Below are 24309 nucleotides of genomic sequence, written 5' to 3'. Positions count from 1 at the left end.
TTTTTTTTTCCTCGTCGGTTTAACATCGTTCTGGTGTCTGCTGCAGACCGCAGAGAAATCAAATGATTTTCAGAAACATCTTAGATGTGCAGGATGAAAACGAACACAAAAAGCTCTATTTTAGTGTTCAAATATGTCCTAACAGTAGGGAACTAATCAGACCATCTATCAACTTTGCATTACCTTCAACAGCTATTGTCTTTTTGGCTTCAATGTGACATATATTTTTCTGCTTTAATTTGTTGTCTGACCATGCTTTGCCATGCATATTTGGCCCACAAAATACTTTCTAGTTCTGCCTTTACCAAAAACAATTTTGTCCTGCAGTGTGTCGTCTTCCAATGCTTAGCTTTTTAAAATGTCCCATTGCAGGCGTTGATAGTATGCGCTTTATAATCCATTGTCTTTTTTTCTCGACAAGGCAGCAGTTTCTGGGGCTACATTTGTCCTTCTTCCTTCCAGAGACACAACAGATATAATTCTTGTCGACAGGTATGTGAAAGGGCCAATGCCAATTAACGGTACTGGTAAATCACACCTGAAGATTTGAAAGGTCCATCAAGCCTGTAATTGTTCAACTTTGTCCAACATTTAACTACTCACATCCCCGAATCCAAAAACAAAGAGACTGCCAACGTTCCAAAATTCAGAATCCAAGAAAGGTAGGTTGTTGGAACGTTTGTTATTGACAAAACAAATGTATTGTATTGTTTTGTCAATAACAAACGTTCCAACAACCTACCTTTCTTGTTTTTTGATTTTTACTCACATCCCCGGTTTTCAATGACGGCTCCACTGAACCTGATATTGTTTTCTCTCGCCTTGCTCTTAACCAGTTCAGAAATAAATCAATGTTTCTGATTACCCAACCAACCCGATTTGTTCATCCTTACCCTAGAACTGTTTTTTATATTTAGTCAAGTTTTGACTAAATATTTTAACATCGAGGGGGAATCGAAACGAGGGTCGTGGTGTATGTGCGTGTGTGCGTGTGTGTGTGCGTGTGTGCGTGTGTGTGTGTGTGTAGAGCGATTCAGACTAAACTACTGGACCGATCTTTATGAAATTTGACATGAGTGTTCCTGGGTATGATATCCCCATAAGTTTTTTTCATTTTTTTGATAAATGTCTTTGATGACGTCATATCCGGCTTTTCGTGAAAGTTGAGGCGGCACTGTCACGCCCTCATTTTTCAACCAAATTGGTTGAAATTTTGGTCAAGTACTCTTCGACAAAGCCCGGGGTTCGGTATTGCATTTCAGCTTGGTGGCTTAAAAATTAATCAATGACTTTGGTCATTAAAAATCTGAAAATTGTAAAAAAAAATAAAAATTTATAAAACGATCCAAATTTACGTTTATCTTATTCTCCATCATTTGCTGATTCCAAAAACATATAAATATGTTATATTCGGATTAAAAACAAGCTCTGAAAATTAAATATATAAAAATTATTATCAATTTTTTTTTTCGAAATCAACTTAAAAACACTTTGATCTTATTCCTTGTCGGTTCCTGATTCCAAAAATATATAGATATGATATGTTTGGATTAAAAACACGCTCAGAAAGTTAAAACGAAGAGAGGTACAGAAAAGCGTGCTATGCAGCATAGCGTAACCACTACCCCGCTCTTCTTGTCAATTTCACTGCCTATGCCGCGAGCGGTGGACCACGAGTATACGGTCTTGCTGCGTTGCATTGCGTTCAGTTTCATTCTGTGAGTTCGACAGCTACTTGACTAAATATTGTATTTTCGCCTTACGCGACTTGTTTTTAACTTTCAAAAAGAACATAAACTCTAATTTGCTGACATTACAAGGAAATGCACTCTTCTCAATCATCTAGGGGAACAGCTTGTACGATGTTTGATCAATATAAAGCCGAATAATTTTATTTTTTATTTTTTTATTTTTTTACAAAACATTCAACATAAAAAAACAGAAAATATAACCGTTCTTACCAACCCTGTACTTTTTCGTTGATTTATAAAAAAAGCATTTTTTTGTGTTAAGCTTTCAATTGAATGTTATCTAAGATGATCGGACTCACATTCCTGTTTATCAGTGACGGCTCCAATGAATTTGATGACGTTGTCATGGTCCTCCAGCTTCGTGGCGAGAAAGTTGATCTTAGCCATCATCTTCATGGCGTCGTCCTCCGTGAAATTCGCTGTTGAAAGAAAAAGAATTGACTTATCGTAGAATGCGCCAAAGACGGTCGTAGCAATGAAAAGATAACGACGTTGTTGAAAGAATAAGATTTGACTTATCGTGGAATGCGCCCAAGACGGTCGTAGCAATGAAAAGATAACGACGTTGTTGAAAGAATCAGAATTGACTTATCGTAGACTGCGCCCAAGACGGTCGTAGCAATGAAAAGATAACGACGTTGTTGAAAGAATAAGATTTGACTTATCGTGGAATGCGCCCAAGACGGTCGTAGCAATGAAAAGATAACGACGTTGTTGAAAGAATAAGATTTGACTTATCGTGGAATGCGCCCAAGACGGTCGTTGCAATGAAAAGATAACGACGTTGTTGAAAGAATAAGAATTGACTTATCGTAGACTGCGCCCAAGACGGTCGTAGCAACGACGCTGTTGAAAGAATTGTTCACAAGGGAAAATGCCCTCACTTACCTCTAAACATGGCTGAATAGAATAAAATTCGAAACAGATAGACTGCAATAATATTTTGTTTGAGTTGTCGTAAATGGCGTCATCAATCTATCGATTCTCTGTCTTTCTTCTGTCTGTCTTTCTGCCTTCCTGCCTCGCTATCTCTGTGTCTCTGTCTGCATCTTTCTGATCCTCATAGTTTGTTTCTTCGGGTCTATGTATCTATCTCTCCCTCTCTGTCTGTCCATCCATCTACCTCTCTCCACAGATCTTCCTCGCTCTCCCCTTCTCTCTCCCTTTCTCTTTCCCTTTCGCCCTCTCTACCCCTCCCTCTCTCTGTCTCCCTCCCTCTCAGCTGTTTACATTTAAGGATCTTTTTTTTCCATCGAGCTTCCAGGTCGTATTGTCGTTGGAGACGAACCTCCCTTTAGCGATATGGTTCATATAAGAGTCAGAAAATGCCCAGAAGTCTCCCCCCCCACCCACCCTCTATATATACATATATATATATCTATCTCCTTCGAACTCATCAACCCCCCCCCCCCCCCGCGGACACACACACAATCGCGCGCGCACACACGCACACACACACACACACACACACACACACACACACACACACACCCACACCAAAACCCTTCTTTCGCTCACCTTTCAGCATCTTAGCAGCAACAATATCCTGTTTTCCATCGTGTTTCCATGTCGCCTTGTATATCGAGGCAAACTTGCCGTCAGCAACGTGGTCCATGAGAGTCAGACTGCTGTCCTTCAGGTGCCACGGCTGTCGCGTGTTGAAGGCCATGGATCCGTACATGTAAATATCATCTCCGTTGTCATCGTAGGCGTTGTTCTGTTGGCACGACACATTTTTTGTTCTTCATTTTATAGACTTTATTATCACAATGTTGGTAAATTCGGGTCGCTTCCTCCAAGTAGAAAGCTAGCAGAAACAGTAGTCGCGCTACCCAGGGGTATCTACACTCATCGGGGAGTCTGGTACTAAATATGGACGTTAAAGACATATGTACTCGATGACTATACACGCTAATTGCTTTACCAACAGCTGGAGACAGACTAAATTAAGTTCCCTGCAAAATATTGTGGTCTAGGACCCCTTAAATGTTGAGATATTTGAATTTTCATTTTGATCTGGATCGTCCTATTTATAGATTTTGCAACACATGTAACGTGGATGCAAGGGAGAGAACACCGCGGCTTTGTTGACATCCTCACTTTTTCAGAGGCTAGAACAAGCTGTAATGCATGTATTATGGTCCGCGCATGGTGACGTATCGTCATTATATGGTCTTATGGTGCGTTTGACATCGATTGTGGGCAAACTACACTTTGTAAACACGGGAGTGCGTTAGTATGCCTTTAAGAATTCTCTGAACCATACACCTATTATACCCTCATACTTGTTTTCCTTCACATTTGCCCAACATGTTAATTTGAGCGTTTGGAAGCGGGTTTTATGTCGTCTGCTAGGGCAATGGAACCAGTCGAATGCAAATACACCGTGCAGTGACATTGACAAGCCTATGAGACGCTCATTTTCAAAAGTAAATGTCTCGTGTTGCATCTGCACTCATAAGGGAAGCTGGTACTAAGTCTATTACATGATAACAACGTTCTGAACCCTACACGTTTTGGATTCCAGTAGTTGTTGCATTGAAATAAGTATGCGGAAACCGTTCATTTACCGAGCTGATGCAGACGCGTTCACGTGTCGTCTGCTACGTATGGCAGAGTCTCTCGAATCAGTCGACTTCCAAATTCTGGTCTAGCTGGTACTTTATTGGAATAACACTTGTGTTTTGTGTAAGCCGCTGGAAATTGTATGCTTATATAATCATCATTTGGTAATGTGGAGATGATAAGCTGCATGTGACTAAAATGAAGGATGCGAAAAATCTTCTCAGATGGAAAGAAGGTGCAAATGCGTATGAATACACTCTTGTGTGATTGTTATAGCACTCCAAGTGTGCGCAAATAGTTTTAAGTGCATTGCCCTAAGCTAATCAACTGTTTCACATCAGTCATTTGACACCAGTACTTACTCTTCTGACAGTCCTCCTGATCTGGGTAAAAGCACGGGAGACACGGTGCAACTGTTTGTTGGCTCGCGTGCCCTCCTTCTGAAAGATCACCCCTCGCTTCCATAGGATGAATATCACAATCAGAACGACCAGCAAGGCGATGACCAGGAAACCTGGTGTTGGACAAAAAGTAGTTAGTGCATATATGGTACAGCCGAATTTGCCCTGGCGACCTCCCCTCTTTAGCGACCACCCATTGACAGCGATCACCCCTTGATATGGACCACATCTTGATAGCGATCAACTTTTGATGGCGACCACCCCTTGACAGCGATCACCTCTCGATAGCGACCGCCTCTTAAAAGCAATCAACCTCTCAACATTGACCGCCAGAAAGAATCCGGACAAGGTTTTGTTTTTCCCTATATAGTGCACAAAAACTTGTGATTTTGCAAATAAATCATCGTCGAACTTTGTCTCTCTGAATAAATCACTTTCTTTTTAAAATCTAAACAACCAAAACACAACACACTTTTCACGAGACCCTTCGACGCAAGGTATATACAGGTTCTATTTCATCGGCTATCGTACTGAATGTCCTAGGGAGCTGTGATCCCTTGGCACAGCTTTGCAAAGAGACTTTTTTGTCATGTACGTGTGAAGTCCAGCCCTTGGGCTTTTGCCGCTATGACTTTGGGGTCTTTATTGTGCGCATGCGTGCATACTTGGATATCCGGGCACCTGGACGAATTTGCAGATCAGTCACCAGGTAGATGCTCAGAAAACAAGGATTTGATAAAAATAAAAATATTGTTCTGAGTGCATGCACGTTGAGCTGCCTTCACTTTTCCAGAACAAACCGAAGTAATTTATCAAGGAAGATAGAATGTGAGGTAGAAATGTAAACTTTTACCAAAATTACAAAGAATTACAAAGTTACTGCTATTTTGACACAGGAAAAGCCTTAAGTTGATGATCTGAGGCTCTGAGATAAATCTCAAATGTATGCAAAATCAAGTCTTGTTTAAATCGAGCAGAAAATATCTCAAAAGTGGAGTGAAAGTGCACTCAACATTCATGTACAAAATCAGTTGTAAAGCACGTGTACATTTTAAATAGTAGCATCTAAGCTTCTGCTTTCTCCGAGCACACATCACAGTACATTCAGAGCACACAAAAATGCACAGAATTTGAGGTAGGAATCGTGTTCTTCAGCATCATAATACTTTGGTTCACTGAACACACAAAAAGCACTGTCTATCAACATAAACTATGCACAGAACGTGTAGTATACTTCGTTTAAAATCTCGCAAATATCTGCTTTCTCGGATCTCACAAAAGTTCAGAATATGAGGTATAAGCACACTGAGGAACATTATAAGAAAATAAAGAACGCATTTCTGTCACTTGATTTAGATCTGTTAGTCAATGAAGTTCTTTTTTCCCAAGATAAATTCTTCTCCATTGTTACTCACAATAATATATTTGAAGCTAAATATTTTAATCAATGGCAAAAATTCCGCTCTTACCAATAATAATTCCGACGATGGCTCCCGCTGACAAACTGTCCGCTTCAGCTGTAAGCAAACAAACACACACACACACACACACACACACACACACACACACACACACACACACACACACATACACACACACACACCCATTCACACACACACACAACACACACACACACACACACACACACACACACAAACACACACACACACACACACACACACACACACATTATAGTTTGTTATTTTTGCCGATAGATAATGCATGTACACATTTAATTCAGAGCGTGTGATCATTGTGATATTGACAATATTATGCTAATAACCAATATGTTTATGTCCCTTTGACAATAAAAACAGTAGTACATTAATTTAGTAGAAGTAGTAGCAGTGGTAATAGTAGTGGTAGTTGTAGTATGCATAGCTGGATCTCGGGGTTGGGGGTCCCTAGGTTCGGGACGCCCACCCCCCTTACCCGGTACCTTTTGTTCTAAAGGAGAAACCCTTAATACCCGTTTCAAATGTTAAAGTCAACAGCAATTAAGTCCCCCCCCCAAAAAAAAAACTACCTGGCCATACCTTGAACTTTATTTTTGACGGACCTCCCTTTGTAACTTCTTTCTTGTTGCTGACGTTTATGATTTCTTTGTTGTTCCAACACTAAAAATAAAACCAGGCGAACCCCCTCTCTTGCCCAAATGTGTCTCAATCCCAGGCAAATGTATCAATACTAAACTAAAGGTGGAAATGCACACACTAAAAGCAGGTATAGGTACTCTCCTCCCTCACCCCATCGCCCACCCTTCCCAACTGTTCAGATAGTCTTACTTGTGATGCACTTGAAGGGCACACGGTCGCTCTGTTCGTCTCCCACGTAGTCTGTGACCATGTACAATGTGTACTGCGTTTCAGGTTCCAGGTCTGTCACGCTGAATTCTGTGGCATCCTTGTGCACCGCCATCTTTCGACCGTTGACGATCACCCACAATGCAGTGCGATCAAAACAAGATGGTGGAAAAGACCAGGTGACCGTGCAGCTCTCTGAAGTCAGCCCTTTTGCTGTGACGTTTTGTGGTGGAAAATCTGACGACATGCAAACAGAAGTTATATCTGCTACGTTGAAAACTGCTGTTGAAAAGTCTATTGTAAAAACCGGTTGATGAATGTGTTGACAAATTGACGAATGTTTCGGTTAAAACAAAATAGTAAGGAAATAAGTCCCATTTTTGTCCAGAAAGCAACTATTAGGCTGCAGACATTTGATTTGTGTTTTAAAGCTGAACATCCGTCTCCAGGAGACCAATACTCGTTATGGTAGAAGGCCACAGAGCTAAATTTAGCGTTGCCAGAACGAGAAACTAGAGCTACATCTGCCGCGCGCCTAGGCTGGCCTTTAAGTGGAAGGATATAATCTTATTCTAAGTGGGGGTCCGGGCAGATCTATTGTGAGATGGTTTTCACAAGGAGAAAGATTTATTTTAGCATCGAATGTCGATTTGTATTACCAACACAGCAGTGTGTTGTTGATAACTTTGTTAACAATTCGATTTCGAATGACGAACGTTTCAGTTACGAAATTAAGTCAACCCACATCAGCGTAACGTAACACTTTTAACGTCCATGATAGACTTGTTCTTCTTCGTACATGGGCTGAAACTCCCACGTTCAGTCATGTTTTTGCACGAGTAGATTTGTATGTGTATGACCGTTTTTACCCCGCCAATAAAGTAATGAAAAAAAAAAAATAAATAAATAAAATAAAATAGGAAAAATACGCTGATTTCGAGGGAAGCATGCTGGGTATTTTCGTGTTTCTATAACTCACTAAACTCTGACAGGGATTACATAATCTTTTCCGTGCGCATTTGGTCTTGTGCTTGAGTGTACCTGGGAGATTGGAAAATCTCCACCCTTAACTGACCTGCAGCCGCAGCCGGGATTTGAACTCACGACTTTCTAATTGAGGAGGCCAATGATGGACAATTACAGTGAAGCTCAATCACAATTTGCGTTGCGCAGACAGTATAATACATACATTACAACAACATCAAAGATGGAGAAAACAAATCGTAATGATAGACAAACACCTTTAGACTCGGCTTTACACATTTTAAAATACTGTAGACAATAACTGTTCTTGACAGGCTTGCTTGATTCAATCAATCAATCAATCAATGAAGCTTATATCGCGCATATTCCGTGGGTACAGTTCTAGGCGCTCTGCAGTGATGCCGTGTGAGATGAAATTTTTTCGGCCAGTAGATTGCAGCCATGTCGGCGCATATTTACCTTTCACGGCCTTATTCCAAGTCACACGGGTATGGTAGACAATTATTAACTGTGCCTAAGCAATTTTGCCAGGAAAGACCCTTTTGTCAATCGTGGGATCTTTAACGTGCACACCCAATGTTACTTTTGTAGTATACACGGGGGGTGGTTCGGACACCGATTCGTAATAAATTTGGAAAAACAAACAAATAAGTCAATTTCGGAAGGACACCGGAAGAAACAGATCCAAGAACATGAGAAAATGTAGCTGCCTCTGTAATACTTACAGGCTTGGGTTCCATTCAGTTTAGTCAGGTCATCTTTCTGCAATACACAACACTGGACACTTGTTTTATTTCAAATAGTGTAAGATAGAGAGAGAAAGAAAGAGAGAGAGAGAGAGAGAGAGAGAGAGAGAGAGAGAGCTAGAGAGAGAGAGAGAGAAAGAGAGAGAGAGAGGAAGAGAGAGAAAGAGAGAGAAAGAGAGAGAGAGGAAGAGAGAGAGAGAGAGAGAGAGAGAGAGAGAGAGAGAGAGAGAGAGAGAGAGAGAGAGAGAGAGAGAGATGTGATGATGGAACTTTATTTTTCAAGGATAGAGGTTTAAGGCTTCGCCTTTTCTTACAACCGGTCCTTACTTCTAATACAAATTTCTAATAAATGATAAACACGTAAGATAACCGGACAAATAAGCAAACTAAACTAACAAACAAGCAAACAAACAACCGGAAAAATAAGCAAACTAAACGAACAAGCAAGCAAATAAACAACACAATGACATAGTAAGCATACGCACACACAAAATAATACAAATCAAGTAAACGAAACATGCAACATGTTGACTGAGGTTACATAATAATATAAAGTGATCGACGGTAAAAAAGAGCTAATTGTACTCGATAAGTTGTATTTAATTCATTGTATGAGATATTGTTAATTGTTGTTATTTATTTGAATAAAAAAAATTTGGAAAAAAAAAAACAAAACAAAAAAACATGTTGACTGAGGTTACATAATAATATAAAGTGATCGACGGTAAAAAAGAGAGAGAGAAAGAGAGAGAGAGAGAGAAAGAGGAGAGAGAGAGAGAGAGAGAGAGAGAGAGAGAGAGAGAGAGGAGAGAGAGAGAGAGAGAGAGAGAGAGAGAGAGAGAGAGAGAGAGATAGCCTGAACTTTATTTTACAAGGATGAAGATTTAAGGCAAGACCTTTTCTTACAATCTGTCATTGAAAGAGAGAGAGAAAGAGAGAGATACAGGGGGGACAGACAGAGAGACAGAAAGAGAGACAAACACTGAACGGAGATAAATAGAGACAGAAAAAAAAGAGTGACAGATAGACGGAGAGACAGGCATACAGACAGACAGAGACAGTTAGTGAGACAGGCAGAGAAAGGGAGAGATAGAGAGACAGAGAGACAGACATCCATAGACAGAAAGAGGGAGACAGAGGCGGACGGACAGACAAACAGAAGTACAGAGAGGGAGAGAGTGATTAAAGGGGTTATCTCATTACAAGGATGGACCTGGGGGGGGACTTACCCGACAAATGTGTCTTCTTGACAAAGATAAACCCAAAATACCCTCTTTTGAATGCTAGTTTTAACATCTGGAGGACACGGGTTTGCTCCTGCACACCAACAGGGACCTTTATAACCCCATGGCATTACCCCTGCCTCAATTTGACCCTGTCCTCCCTCCCTTTCCCGTACACTAGAATGTAGCCCTTCAGTATGTCGAACGTACATTTCTGTTCAGTGTTTCGTACGCGAAACGTTATAGACTCACTTCCATGGAAACTTGATAGCTAAGACCCGCCATGTTGGTGACGTCAGCAGTGACCTGGATCTTCTCTGTGGCCAGGCTTTCCTTTTCCACTGTCATCCTGCAGTTGCTGAAGGAGTAACTCTGGTTGTAGGCAAACATCTCCCCGGTGGAAGTGCGGTAGCAGTTTTTATCCAAATCGTTGCAAGACTAAAACACCATTGCATCAACTTCAACACAAAGAAAACGAATGTCAATTCTAGATGCAAAAATATCATATCTGTTTCGCTCTGATCCTTCTCTCTTTCTTGTCTGTCTCCCTTCCTATCTTGTTCACACACACACACACACACACGCACGCACACACACACACACACACACGCACGCACACACACACACACACACACACGTACCCCCCCACACACCCACACATACACCCACAACCCCCACCACAACCCCCCTATCCACCCCCCTACACACAGACGCGTGTGGTTTATCCAAACTTACAGACACTTGTTTTCCAGGGACTTTCTCCTGATGAATGACCTGCCCAGTACTGTTGCGTCGGAACGTCCAAAGCACGTAGGCCACCCCGGACTCCCGGTCCACCGTATCCACCGCGAATCTAAGACACAAACCATTGATTCAACCATCACCGGATCATGCTTTGAACAACACGGGCCGGATGATGTGGGTCGTGTACGACCCATACTTTAAACAAAGGATTCAATTACGTCCGAATAGGTATACACTTTTCACCGCCTCTTTGCGGAGTATGGGTCGCCCACGACCCACATCATCCGGAATGCCCGGTTCAAATTACGTCATTGTCAATGTGTTTGTTTACAAAGATAATCCTTCAGGAAGTGGTCGATGGGAGGTTTGGTCTTATGGTGTTTGAGGTCTACATGAAGTCTTAATCAAAAACTCCCAATAGTTTTGTGAGGCTCTAGATCGTTCACGACCCAGGAAGCACATTGAACTTAAAAGCAACTTAGGTTACAGCTTAGACGCTAGTACTGTAACTTTACAACATCGTATATTGAGTAGGATAACATAAATACAAAAACACAACCACACCACCGCCACCACTACCACCACCACACCAGCAACGAAAACAACAAATACAAATAACATCAACATCACGAAACGAAAACCTAACACTACTATTACTTATACTACTACTACTGCTACTGCAACTACGACTATAGGCTACTACTACTGCTACTGCAACTACTACTACCACTACTACTACTACTATACTTCAACAATGACAAGAACAACACATCAAAAATAAATACTGCTTAAAATATGTTAGACAAATTGAAGAAAGTGAAATGTGAGGAGGATTTGAACGGATACATGTTCTGTGTCATAGTATGTGCCCCACAAAGGTGTGCCTCGAAAACTGTAAATCAGGTAGCCAAGGGAAAAAGATGTTGAAAATGGTCAATCGGGCCATCCTGAACTCAGGTCAAAATGAGTTACTTCCCTTCGGGTCTCATTTATCCCTGACAGGATGCCTTTGTTTTCCTTCTCTGGAGAGGAAATCGATGTTTTCACATATTTAGAGCTTTTCGTTAAGTGTTATTGATATAAGCAGATTCGCGATCGTCGATAATGATTTTTCATGGTGTTGTGTAATTTTTAGATTTAGAAAGGAATTGTTATGTACGACACTTTCAAGCGAGCTATCTTTCGCGGATGTATTTACTGTGCAAACAACTCTAAATATGGCAAAGGTGTCACGTGATAATCAACTTTGTCACGTGATCATAACACAATGGCTACGGAGCGGACGACTTTTTCCGTACCCAGTTGGGAGTGATGCAACAATATCACGGTCTCCTTCCCATAGCAGTCTCAAAATGTCAACTTGTTTTGACCTTAGAACGATGTCTTTATCATAACTGTGAAGAACAGAACGGAGATCACTGTCGAAGTCAGCCATTCTACAATCACGTTCGTCTTTCGTCTGCTATCAGAAACATTAGTGAAAAACATATGGGAGATAACTCTGTATTCTTGTTTTGATAGATTTTCCTTTAATGCGCGTAATGATTATTCATCCTGTCATGTCAGAGAGACTAGTCGATAGCGTGGACCGATGATTATCGGAATGAAATCGGGCATGACACTGTTCTACTTGGTTTCAACAAAATGTTATTCAAAATACATGACGTGAAACAATCAAAAATGTGACCCTCCACCACGAAATGAGTCGCATGTCACCTCGCGCGGTTCTGCGCTAGGCTTAATAGAAGTCCGGGGGGACTGTGGTAAAAGTGTGATGGTCACCTCAGTCACAGGCTTATAACTCGAAAAGTTTTCGCTCTTTTCTAAAACGGGTTTTACCACTGGATAGAGCATAAAACACTCATTAGGAAAATGTAAAAATATGAAAATCATGCAAAGATGACATGCGACTCATTCCGTGGTGGAGGGTCACAAATATGCAACTAGGACACGAACTCAAGCAAAAGCTTATTGTACGTGACCATAACAATACAATATTACAAATCGTCATGATGGTGGACATGACACTAATAAACCAGAAGAACAAATTGTAGGGTTGGGGGATGGTGAACTAAGTCAAAACAGAGTTTATATGGAGAAAACGGGGGGGTGGGGGTGGGGGGGGGGTGGGGGGGACATACAAGCTACCAAAAAGAAAGACCAGGACGAAAGAAACAGCACTTCTGACAGATGCACCATGACTATTCAAGTAGATAAACATTGGAATACATGGTTTATCAACTTACGTGGAGCTGAAGTCTATGCCCGGTACAAGCGCATTCATGAGAAACTGGAGACTGCTGGCGGTGGGGGCACTGGAGTCGAAGCTCACCTGTCTTCGCTCCACCAATTCTGTTCCCATGGCATCGGTGGCCTGCACCCAAATCGTCACGGTCTGCTTATCGCTGGGGTTATGTCGCACAGTGTAATTAGTTCTGAGGTCAAGGTCTGTCCAGATACCGGTCGGTGTTGCTGGTTGATTCTTTCCTCCGTCTGTGTCCGTGGTGTCTTGAATTTTGAAGTTGACTTCAAGCAGAAGGAAAATACAGTTGGTCAAGCAAACAAACAAACAAACACACAAACTAACAAACGATGAATACACTAAATTCCAAAACCATGTCTTGAATTTTGAAGTTGACTTCAAGCAGAAGGAAAATACAGTTGGTCAAGCAAACAAACAAACAAACACACAAACAAACAAACGATGAATACACTAAATTCCAAAACCAGACAACTACACACTGAAGAAAGAGAAAATAAATTGACAAAAAGAAGGAAGAAAACAAAGAAGGAAAAAAGAAAGAAAGAGAGAAAGAACGAACGAAAGAAAGAAAAGGAAAGAATGAACGAAAGAAAGTAATAAAGAACGGAAGAAAGACAGAAAGAATGATTGGAAGAGATACAGAAGGATGGGCGGGGATGTAGCTCAGTTGGTAGCGCGCTGGATTTGTATTCAGTTGGCCGCTGTCAGCGTGAGTTCGATCCCAGGTTCGGCGGAAATTTATTTCAGAGTCAACTTTGTGTGCAGACTCTCTTCGGTGTCCGAACTCCCCCCCGTGTACACTACATTGGGTGTGCACGTTAAAGATCCCACGATTGACAAAAGGGTCTTTCCTGGCAAAATTGCTTAGGCACAGTTAATAATTGTCTACCTATACCCGTGTGACTTGGAATAATAGGCCGTGAAAGGTAAATATGCGCCAAAATGGCTGCAATTACTGGCCGTATAAAATTTCATCTCACACGGCATCACTGCAGAGCGCCTAGAACTGTACCCACGGAATATGCGCGATATAAGCTTCATTGATTGATTGATTGAAAGAGATACAGAAAACACAAAAGAAAACAAGTCGCGTAAGGCGAAAATACAATATTTAGTCAAGTAGCTGTCGAACTCACAGAATGAAACTGAACGCAATGCAACGCAGCAAGACCGTATACTCGTCGTCCACCGCTCACGGCATAGGCAGTGAAATTGACAAGAAGAGCGGGGTAGTAGTTGCGCTAAGAAGGATAGCACGCTTTTCTGTACCTCTCTTTGTTTTAACTTTCTGAGCGTGTTTTTAATCCAAACATATCATATCTATATGTTTTTGGAATTAGGAACCGACAAGGAATAAGATGAAAGTGTTTTTAAATTGATTTGGACAATTTAATTTTGATAATAATTTTTATATATTTAATTTTCAGAGCTTGTTTTTAATCCGAATATAACATATTTATATGTTTTTGGAATCAGCAAATGATGGAGAATAAGATAAACGTAAATTGGGATCGTTTTATAAATTTTTATTTTTTTTTTACAATTTTCAGATTTTTAATGACCAAAGTCATTAATTAATTTTTAAGTCACCAAGCTGAAATGCAATACCGAAGTCCGGGCTTTGTCGAAGATTACTTGACCAAAATTTCAACCAATTTGGTTGAAAAATGAGGGCGTGACAGTGCCGCCTTAACTTTCACGAAAAGCCGGATATGACGTCATCAAAGACATTTATCAAAAAAATGAAAAAAACGTTCGGGGATTTCATACCCAGGAACTCTCATGTCAAATTTCATAAAGATCGGTCCAGTAGTTTAGTCTGAATCGCTCTACACACACACACACAGACACACAGACACACAAACACACACACACACACACACGCACATACACCACGACCCTCGTTTCGATTCCCCCTCGATGTTAAAATATTTAGTCAAAACTTGACTAAATATAAAAAGAAGAAAAAAGAACAAGTGAGAACAAACATGATAAGTCAAAAGCAGGCGTAAAAACGCAAGAAAACGACTGAAAAAAAAGAAAGGAGAACAAATAAAGAATACAATTTACCAATTCCTCTACGGTTCGGAATTTCTTTGACCGTTCTGCTCCCCTCATTGTCATCATCACTTGTGTTTCGGAGTATCACTTTTCGGAAGATGTATTTATTCTTGACTGTTAAATCCCTTAGTTCTGGTGGGTAGGCACGCACTTGTCCTGTTGAACAAAAAACAAGCGGTACATGACGTTTTTTTGTAACCTACCCCCTGCGTCATGGCTGCATTTTTGCAGAATATGGGTCATGTTACAAAAACGCTTCTCATTCTTAGGTGGTTGGGTTTAGCCATTTGTCATTTACTGAACTGTGGCTGCAAATAAAACGAACTTTCCAAAAAACATAATATCTAATGTGACCACCCAAAGTAACCCTCCCACTATAGCCAGCCAGGAATAGTAATAGACTCTCTGCAAAACGCACTATTCTTAATTAAAACAAAATAGAAGCAAGTTTAGAAATGAAAATAAAAATGTCAGAATCCGCTTAAAAACAAAAGATGATATTTTAGGATCATTGATTTCTGTTAGGTTTTTGTGTGCTTAATCTTTTCTTTTCTGTGGATGTTCACGCACTCTTCGTGTTGAACAAATAAAGGAAGGGAAGTTTTGTAACAAAAATACAAAATGAAGAGTCTCACTAAAGCATTAGTTAAAATTGTAAAATCAAGGATGTACATTAGTGTGTGTGTGTGTGTGTATGTGTGTGTAAAGTGTGTGTGTGTAAAGTGTGTGTGTGTGTGTGTGTGTGTTTGTGTGTGTGTGTGTGTGTGTGTGTGTGTGTGTGTGTGTGTGTGTGTGTGTGTGTGTGTGTGTGTGTGCATATGCAATCTCTACCATATGAACCTTACAAGCTCTTTAAGACGCTGTGTATCCAAAACGTGTGTTATACATTGTATTTATAAACATGTTACATTTCGATATTGTGTATTTCAAAACATGTTTTGATTTATAAATATTTTGTCATATTTAGAAATATTGTGTTTTTTTCAAACACAATATTAATATTTTCTATTATTGTGTTATTTATGACTTCTCAGTTCTCTTACTGCACCTGAAAAATAGTGTACACTTGAAAGAGAGAAATGATGCCTACTAATTTCTATCAAGCAAGGTGCTGTATTAGCGTAAAGCTTTCCGGAAAGGCCGTTCCCATGTGACCGGTATACGGACAGCCAGCTAGAGATGATATAAATGGCGTAAATGTCAGTTATACAGATTGTTTTATATTATTTCAACCATTTGTGACTCTGGTTGATACCGAAGAATACTTCAAAGTGAGACAATCCGCTGATGAAAAACGAACCTAACAAACAGAAACTCGAAAGTTCCTCTGTTGGAGTCTCTTGGTAAAGCATTTGTTGGGAGCCATATCTAGGCTCACGATTAGTTTATAATGTATCGATTGGAGATTGGATTTCCCTTCTTTGAGTCATGTGACGTCAGAGGCCGACAAAACTTTATAATTTGGCTTTTCAGGTTGACCGAAACTTCAAAGGAACTAAAAAAAAAAAAAACGTCATGTGTTTGATTGCATGTGTGTGTGCTGTTCAATGTCAAAACAACAACAAAGTGAGTACATGACGTGTGTTTTGTAGTTCCTTTGAAGTTTCGGTCAACCTGAAACGCCCAAATATGAAGCTTATGTGTTTGATTGCATGTGGATTGCATGCATGTGTTTGTGTGTGCTCGTTCAATCGTCAAAACAACAACAAAGTCATAGTACCTGAAAGGAATTCGATCGATACATAAATGTTATTTGCGTGTTTGACCAAAATATGACATTTTACACAGATCTCGACAGTCATTGTTCACCTCGACCGCTAGCGCGGTCTCGGAGAACAATGACTGTCTCGATCTGTGTAAAATGTCATATTTTGGTTAAACACGCAAATAACGTAAAATATACACGTCACCTGGGCCGAGGTGCACGAGAAAGCTGCCAACCGGGTGTGAGCCAGCCGCGGTACTGGATAGGTTGTAATTGAGATTTGTTGTGATTTTAACGCATCAGACTCCGCGGTTTGTTCTCTCCGGTTTGGGTGGCACCTCAGCCTAGTTTTTACACCCCCGGTATAGGGGTGTGTATAGGTTTCGCTCGATGTGTTTGTTTGGGTATTTGTTTGGGTGCTTGTTTGTGTGTTTGTGTTTGCATATAGATCTCAAGAATGAACGGACCGATCGTCACCAAACTTGGTGAACAGGTTCTATACATTCCTGAGACGGTCCTTACAAAAATTGGGACCAGTCAAACACACGGTTAGGGAGTTATTGGTGGATTAATATTAAGAGTGACATATTAATGGTCAAAGGGAAATAACCATTCTCACTGCCACCAACCTCGACGTACCCTTTACGCGAATAAACATTCTGACTTCTGACTTCTGACTTCAGACTTCAGACTTCTGACTTCTGACTTCTGACTTCTGACTTCAGACTTCAGACTTCTGACTTCTGACTTCTGACTTCTGACTTCTGACTTCTGACTTCAGACTTCAGACTTCAGACTTCTGACTTCTGGCTTCTGACTTCTGACTGTCTCTCTGTCTCTCTGTTTCTCTGTCTCTCTGTCTCTCTGTCTCTCTGTGTCTGTGTCTGTCTCTGTCTCTGTCTCTGTCTCTCTCTCTCTCTCTCTCTCTCTCTCTCTCTCTCTCTCTCTCTCTCTCTCTCTCTCTCTCCGCATGTAATAAAGTTCTGAGTTCTCTGACGGGGGTGTTTTTCCTACCTCGGAGGAATTTCTTGTTTTTTATTTACCGAGCAAATTGTTGTCTTCGTGGAAAGCGTTCCGGAAGTGTCGTTCCCAGGTGACCGTTATGGGGGCAGAGATGTTATTCTGGAACGTGTAGTTTGCAGCCATGCTGGCAGAAGTTACGAAGAAGGCATGGACAGGATCCGCGGTGATGACAGGATTTGGGTCGTAGAGGACCAGTCGTCTGACGTACCTGGTATTGTTGGCTACATCCCCCAGCTCCAGAATTACCGAATACATGCCTGGCTCAGGGAGAGTGAAATGCTGAATACTGTAGTTGGATCTAAAAACCTGGCCCGAAAAAAAATACGTTTTGAGATCAGCTCACACATACGCTTGCTGGTGGGTGCGAACGCATACGCACGCCCAACAGACACGCACGCACTCAAGCGCTCATATGTGCACACGCTTACTCCAAATGATCGCAGAACCACACACAGACACTCAGACACCTATGCACACGTACACACACACAGACACACACATACCCACGCACGCACAAACGCCAAAAAGAGCGACAGACTGATAGACAGGTAGAGAGTGGGAGAGGGAGGAAGAGAGAAACACGACACCTCCTGGTTGATGAGAGGTTTTAACGCTAGAGCTGGCCGAATCTCCAACTCCGTGCCAGCGGCTCTTGTCATCTTGAACACCTCCCATGCACAGCGAGACAGCCCCGAGTCCTCGTCCGACCAGTTACCCCAGCTGATGGCGATGCGGGCAGTCTGTTGGACATGGAGCAGTCTCACTTTATTTGTTTGCTTTCTTAAGTTTCATTTGGTTCACCAATTGCCTCCTGAGTTGCTCTCAAAACGCCGAATAATAAATCAAATAAACACGCAGACGAACACACAAACAAACACACAAAGCCACCTTCCCACCGCCACCCGTGGCAGGGGATCAAGAATAAAGGTTGGCTGTGGTGTTTGTATTGGAAGCGTCCGCTTTGGGTTTTACAAGATGAATTCAAGAATGTCAAATAACTTTACTGCATATATGGTATTAAAACACAGAAACACAACAAGCATTGCTTACGGGCGTGCTCTCAAAACAGTGTAAAGTAGGATTTGCTGGACTACATTAATATGCAATTGTTAACATAGAAAAAGCAGCGCCTTTAAGCAATAGACGATTTTCAAAAATAACTGACGGCTTTGGGTTGTGAAAGAGTAAATACCCTTGCTTTTTCTCTGACAAATAAATTCACACGTGCTCCTGAATATGTGTATGTGGATTTCTCTTTGTTATCAATCAATCAATCAATCAATATGAGGCTTATATCGCGCGTATTCCGTGGGTACAGTTCTAAGCGCAGGGATTTTTTTAAACTTTTTTTTTATGCAATTTATATCGCGCACATATTCAAGGCGCAGGGATTTATTTATGCCGTGTGAGATGTAATTTTTTTTACACAATACGTCACGCATTCACATCGGCCAGCAGATCGCAGCCATTTCGGCGCATATCCTACTTTTCACGGCCTATTATTCCAAGTCACATGGGTATTTTGGTGGACATTTGTATCTATGCCCATACAATTTTGCCAGGAAAGACCCTTTTGTCAATCGTGGGATCTTTAACGTGCACACCCCAATGTAGTGTACACGAAGGGACCTCGATTTTTCGTCTCATCCGAAAGACTAGCACTTGAACCCACCACCTAGGTTAGGAAAGGGGGGAGAAAATTGCTAACGCACTGACCCAGGGTCGAACTCGCAACCTCTCGCTTCCGAGCGCAAGTGTGTTACCACTCGGCCACCCAGTCCACATGTTATGGTGTATCACCCTATTTATGGGCTGAATCCTGATACCTGTCCATGTGTTTTCGACACACCCCTCGCTAGTGGTTGGCCCCTGCAATAATTATCCGAGTAAAAGCAAGGGTATTCACTTTTTTACAACCCCTAGAAACCCGACAGAGTTATTGTCGAAATTCGTCTATTACGGCGGAACAAATATCAATTATATTCCTTACCTTGGTCATGTCGGGAACATTCAGCATGGACTTGGGATCACAGTTATTCCCGTGAACATTCCTTTTAGTATCAGTGCAGTGGTAGGGCCACAAGAAGTCAAACCGGAACTCAACCGCCTTGGCCTTAGTAACTCCGATAAAGTGCTGCTTTTTGTAAAGTCTGCTTGGGTTGTCAGTGTTAACAACATCACGGAATCCTCCAGCCGTTGTTTTGAAATTGATTTCCAACCTGAATGAAACAATGAAGCAAACACGCCTTTTCAAAGACACTGGCTTACGTACATAATATATTTGTTTCTATCTATTTTTCTATTTTTCTTTTGTGGACTTCGATTTTGATTGCGGTTTTGATTGCGGTTTCATGGTAAGTTCCCTTTTGTTATTGATTTTTGATCTGATATCAACTGCAAATAATTTCACTTCAAGAATAAAGGTCATTGAGGAGAGTTGGCCGCTTTGACCAACACCATATTTAGTTCTAATTAAGGGTAGTCAAATCCATCCCATTATAAATGACACAACTGTGGGGATGTTCATCACTATTTCAATACATTTCACACAAACATTTTCAGAATTGAAAGGGTAAAAGGGTACATGGTAAACTCTTTCGATAAAATATATACAGTTTCAAAAGCAGCTTTGCAATCGAAGGCTACTAGCAAACCTAAACTATCAATGCTTCTTCTTATTATTCTTAGTTCATGGACTGAAACTCCCAAGTTCACTCATGTTTGTGCATGCGTTGGTTTTTACGTGTAGGGGAGGGTGGGGCAGGTAGGGTCAAAAAAATCCTTTTTCACTCTCATTCAAAGATTAACCAGTGAAAACATTTCAAACAACTTTTTAAGAAAACTTTAATCCTTTTGCAATACAATAATTCAACATTCGAAAATAAATCGTTCTAATCATGAGAGATAAACGATAAATAAAAAGGTCACCAAAAATACCCAACCTGCCCCACCACGGGGCAGGTTGGGTACCCCTGTGGGGAAGGTTGGGTCAACTTGAGAAAAACAGCTATTATCCTGCCAAAATAAAGGTAAATTAATAAATTGACTAGCTGAACGATACCACAATTAACCCGTGTATATAATTGAGATATGAAAACAACCAACCAAACAAAGAAGAACAAGAAAATTGCCAATAGTAACAACTTACCAAAAACAAACACGAAGCAAAAAATAATATTAAAAAACATCAATGGAAAATAACATAACTTCGCATGTCTGTGCGTGTTGTTATTAAAAACATAACTGAAATAAGAGGTCAGGGTTGAATACAAATGGTGCCGTTGCTGTTGCAATAAACAAAACCTGTCATTCTGTAACACAAACAATATTTATAACTCATACACATGAAATACACGCACCCATCAACACACAATCGCGCGCGTACATACAAACAAATTCACCTATGATTCATATTTCATGCAATAACAAATGTATCCTACATACGTGAGAGAGACACTCGTCAGATAATAATCGTTCAAATCACACGTGTGTATATCATGTAAATGAGGTCATGTCAAGCAAGTCTGGCAGGGACCTGTTTTTCCACTGCTTACAGGGCTGAATATTGGCGGTCGCCCGATCGCCCCCGGCGGGTTCAAATCGCGTCGGGCGGGTTCGAAATTCTGCTGAAATCGCCCGCCGTGCGGGTTCAAATTTCGCTGAAGCACAAAGTCGTCTGTCACTTCTCTACTGCCCACTCATCCCCCCCCACGTCACTTTGAGAAGGACTCAGGACTACCACCAATCAAGGCCAGACACAGTGGCTAGACAGCTACCCCTCTCCGCCTCACTTGACCGTGTCACCACCCCTCCAGTGCCACGAGCCGCTGGCGATTGCATCAGCAGTCAAAATAGCTACTACCCCCCCTCCCTCCTCCCTCTTTGCGCTATTCACTTCAACCCCTCTCTTATCTTATTCTGCGCTGACCAATCCTTCAGAGACTTTCCTCTCATATAAAAACTCGGTCATTGACCCCGGGTAAGAAGGTCAGTGTCTGGACAGGCAGCTGTGTTCAGATTGCAAGTACCGATCATTGACCCAGGTCTCAAGGCCAACCAGCTTTTACAATGCCTCGACTGCAGGACATTTTCAGTTAAATACACGTAAGTAAAATATGTAGGATAAACAGAATACTACATGGCTTTCGCTCGCAGTTCAATATTAAATTAAAAAAAACTCGTGTAAATCTGGTACGACACAGCAAGCCATGTAGTATTCTCTATATGTAAAGAAGGGGCAGGTTGGGTAATGACGGGGCAGGTCGAGTCACTGACCCAACCTGCCCATACCCTACCTGCCCCGCACAGGGTGCACAAAGAAATCGGTCTGTTACGTTTCGATTCAATTTAAATACGAATTTAAACAGCACAATTCACTTCTAAAATGAATCAGGTGTGTATATTAAAGATATCATCCATGAGCACCCTGTTAATCCACGTATAGAACAAAAAGTATGAGAGTCAAAAAAGTCACTTACTGTCAAATTTCATGGTGAAACCACCGGATCCATACTTGCACATCACTACCATTCAAACAAATTGGCGATAGGGACGCACTGGGACATTCAAAAACATAGATCGGAAACGAAACGGGAATATCTTTTCAATTGTGAGAGTTATTCAAGGTGACCCAACCTGCCCCTGACCCTACCTGCCCCACCCTCCCCTATGACCGTTTTTACCCTGCCATCCAGGCAGGCAGAGGAAGCATGCTGGGTATTTTAATGTCTCTATAACCCACCGAACTCTGACATGGATTACAGGATCTTTTCCGTGCACACTTGGTCTTATGATTAAGTGTACACACGAAGGGGGATAAGGCACTAGCAGGTCTGCACAAAAGTTGACCTGGGAGATCGGAAAAATCTCCACTTCTTAACCCACCAGGCGGTCGCGGCCGGGATTTGAGCTCACGACCTTCCGATTGTGAGGCCGATGTCTTATCCACTAGGCCACCCGAAAAAATACAAAGTTGCATATGAAAGAAGAATGCACGTATACTCACACATCTCGGTGTTCCAGAATCCGGTCAAAACGGTCTGTTATGCTGCAGTTGAAGATCCCAGTCTCTGGCTGGTCGGAGCTGGCTGACTGAGCACACGGGATTGTCTTGTTCAACGATAGGAAATCAGTGAAAGTGCCTGAAATTAAAACGTTGATGATTTATTAGGCGTGTGTAGTGTGTGCGTGTGTGTGTGTGTGTGCATGAGTGTGTGTGTGTGTGTGTCTGTGTATGTGTGTGTGTGTGTGTATGTGTGTGTGTGTGTGTGTGTGTGTGTATGTGTGTGTGTGTGTGTGTGGGTGTGTGTGGGTGTGTGTGTGTGTGGGGGGGGGTGTGTGTGGGTGTGCGTGTGTGTGGGTGTGTGTGTGTGTGTGTGTGGGTGTGAGTTTGCTTTTTGTTTTGTTTGTTTGATTTTGTTTGTTGTTGTTGTTTTTGTTTGGTGGTAAGGGGGGGGGGGGAGACTCTGATTTACCTCCAGCGTGCAGTTTTCGAAGATACACAACCATGCTTCCCTTCACAATTCCCAGTGCAGAGCCTCGAATGTAATCTGGCTTTCCTGTTATCTCTGGTGGGATGAACTGACTTGAAATCGAAGTCTCAAGCCGGTTGAAATCTCTGCACACAAAAGCAACGTGACCTACTTTAAAACATACACTCAAAACTACAGAAGGTTAAAGATATATTATCCTTCTCATGTATGGAGAGAAAAAAAACATGCAACCCACACAAATGCTACCAACTTCATAATAGGTGTACATTAATTTCAGCTTAACAAATTTGTCGGTAGAATGATCTGACTTTTGTGCAATTTCAAGAAAGTTTCCGATTTCGAGGATCGACTTAACAAAACGAAGTTTGACACTTAGCGGCAGGCAAACTAACCCGATTAAAGCCCTCCAGATTGTTACCTTTGGGTTTATTTGAAGGACCTAGTGTACCATGACCAACATAAGACAAACAGTGATTTGAATAGAGCAATAACAGGCAGGATCAGGGCACTTCCCATGCAGGAATGCATTCATGTCAGTAATGAATTTTACGCGCCATTGCGCAAGTGCCAGCTAACAACAAAGGGGGTCATTTTTTCCAGTCATTTGAGTTTAGCAAATATCTGTATAGTTGTTATGCATGAACTTCAGTTCTAGAGAACTAGTTCCTGACCATTCCACAAAGTTTCCAATCTGTACGTAAAATGATTCGACTTTTACCTTCGCTCCAAAATGTGCTTCGAAATTGTCATGTCAATGACTCCAATGCTTTCCTGTCTAGGGATTGCCCTGAACATAGCCGTAACTGGTCACTGGCAATCTGGGGGGGGGGGGGGGGGGGCAGTGTTTTTGCATACTCAGGCATTCAGATAATACAAAGGTAAAGGACTTGAAGGTTTAAATCAGGTAAGTATGGCTACTGCTCAATGTCAAACCTTGTCCTTTTGAGTCAATTCCCGAATGTCAGACCAATGTACTTTTTGGACAGGTCGTACATAAGCTGAAGATACTGTACACCCAATGTGAAGGAATTCGTCTGACAAATGCAGA

The 24309-nt window shown here is 41.5% G+C and overlaps 1 protein-coding gene across 1 annotated transcript; it reads right to left on the bottom strand.

Annotated features, from left to right (window-relative positions):
• Nucleotides 1-515: 515 nt before the first annotated feature.
• On the bottom strand, nt 516-24056 carry LOC138949963 (uncharacterized). The gene is made up of 17 exons (XM_070321746.1): nt 23980-24056; nt 23244-23386; nt 22775-22910; nt 19760-19988; nt 18285-18509; nt 17790-18075; nt 15051-15197; nt 12964-13243; nt 10709-10826; nt 10226-10411; nt 8730-8766; nt 7003-7257; nt 6187-6234; nt 4679-4830; nt 3270-3468; nt 2051-2170; nt 516-538 (listed from the first exon to the last, which is right to left on the bottom strand). Exons 1-17 carry the CDS (start codon nt 24054-24056, stop codon nt 516-518), a joined length of 2661 nt encoding a protein of 886 aa, XP_070177847.1.
• Between the last annotated feature and the right edge of the window lie 253 nt (nt 24057-24309).

This window comes from Littorina saxatilis, linkage group LG16, assembly GCF_037325665.1.
Source record: "Littorina saxatilis isolate snail1 linkage group LG16, US_GU_Lsax_2.0, whole genome shotgun sequence".
NCBI lineage: Eukaryota > Metazoa > Mollusca > Gastropoda > Littorinimorpha > Littorinidae > Littorina > Littorina saxatilis.
This window is presented reverse-complemented; position numbering and strand designations above follow the sequence as displayed.

Excerpts from the sequence above, each read along its gene's own strand:
- LOC138949963 (XM_070321746.1), bottom strand. The coding sequence starts at position 24,056 with ATGTTCAGGGCAATCCCTAGACAGGAAAGCATTGGAGTCATTGACATG. Across the intron at positions 18,076-18,284 it reads TGTCGCTCTTTTTGGCGTTT|GTTTTTAGATCCAACTACAG; the intron begins GTGCGTGCGTGG and ends TTTTCGGGCCAG. Across the intron at positions 4,831-6,186 it reads CATCGTCGGAATTATTATTG|GTTTCCTGGTCATCGCCTTG; the intron begins GTAAGAGCGGAA and ends GTCCAACACCAG.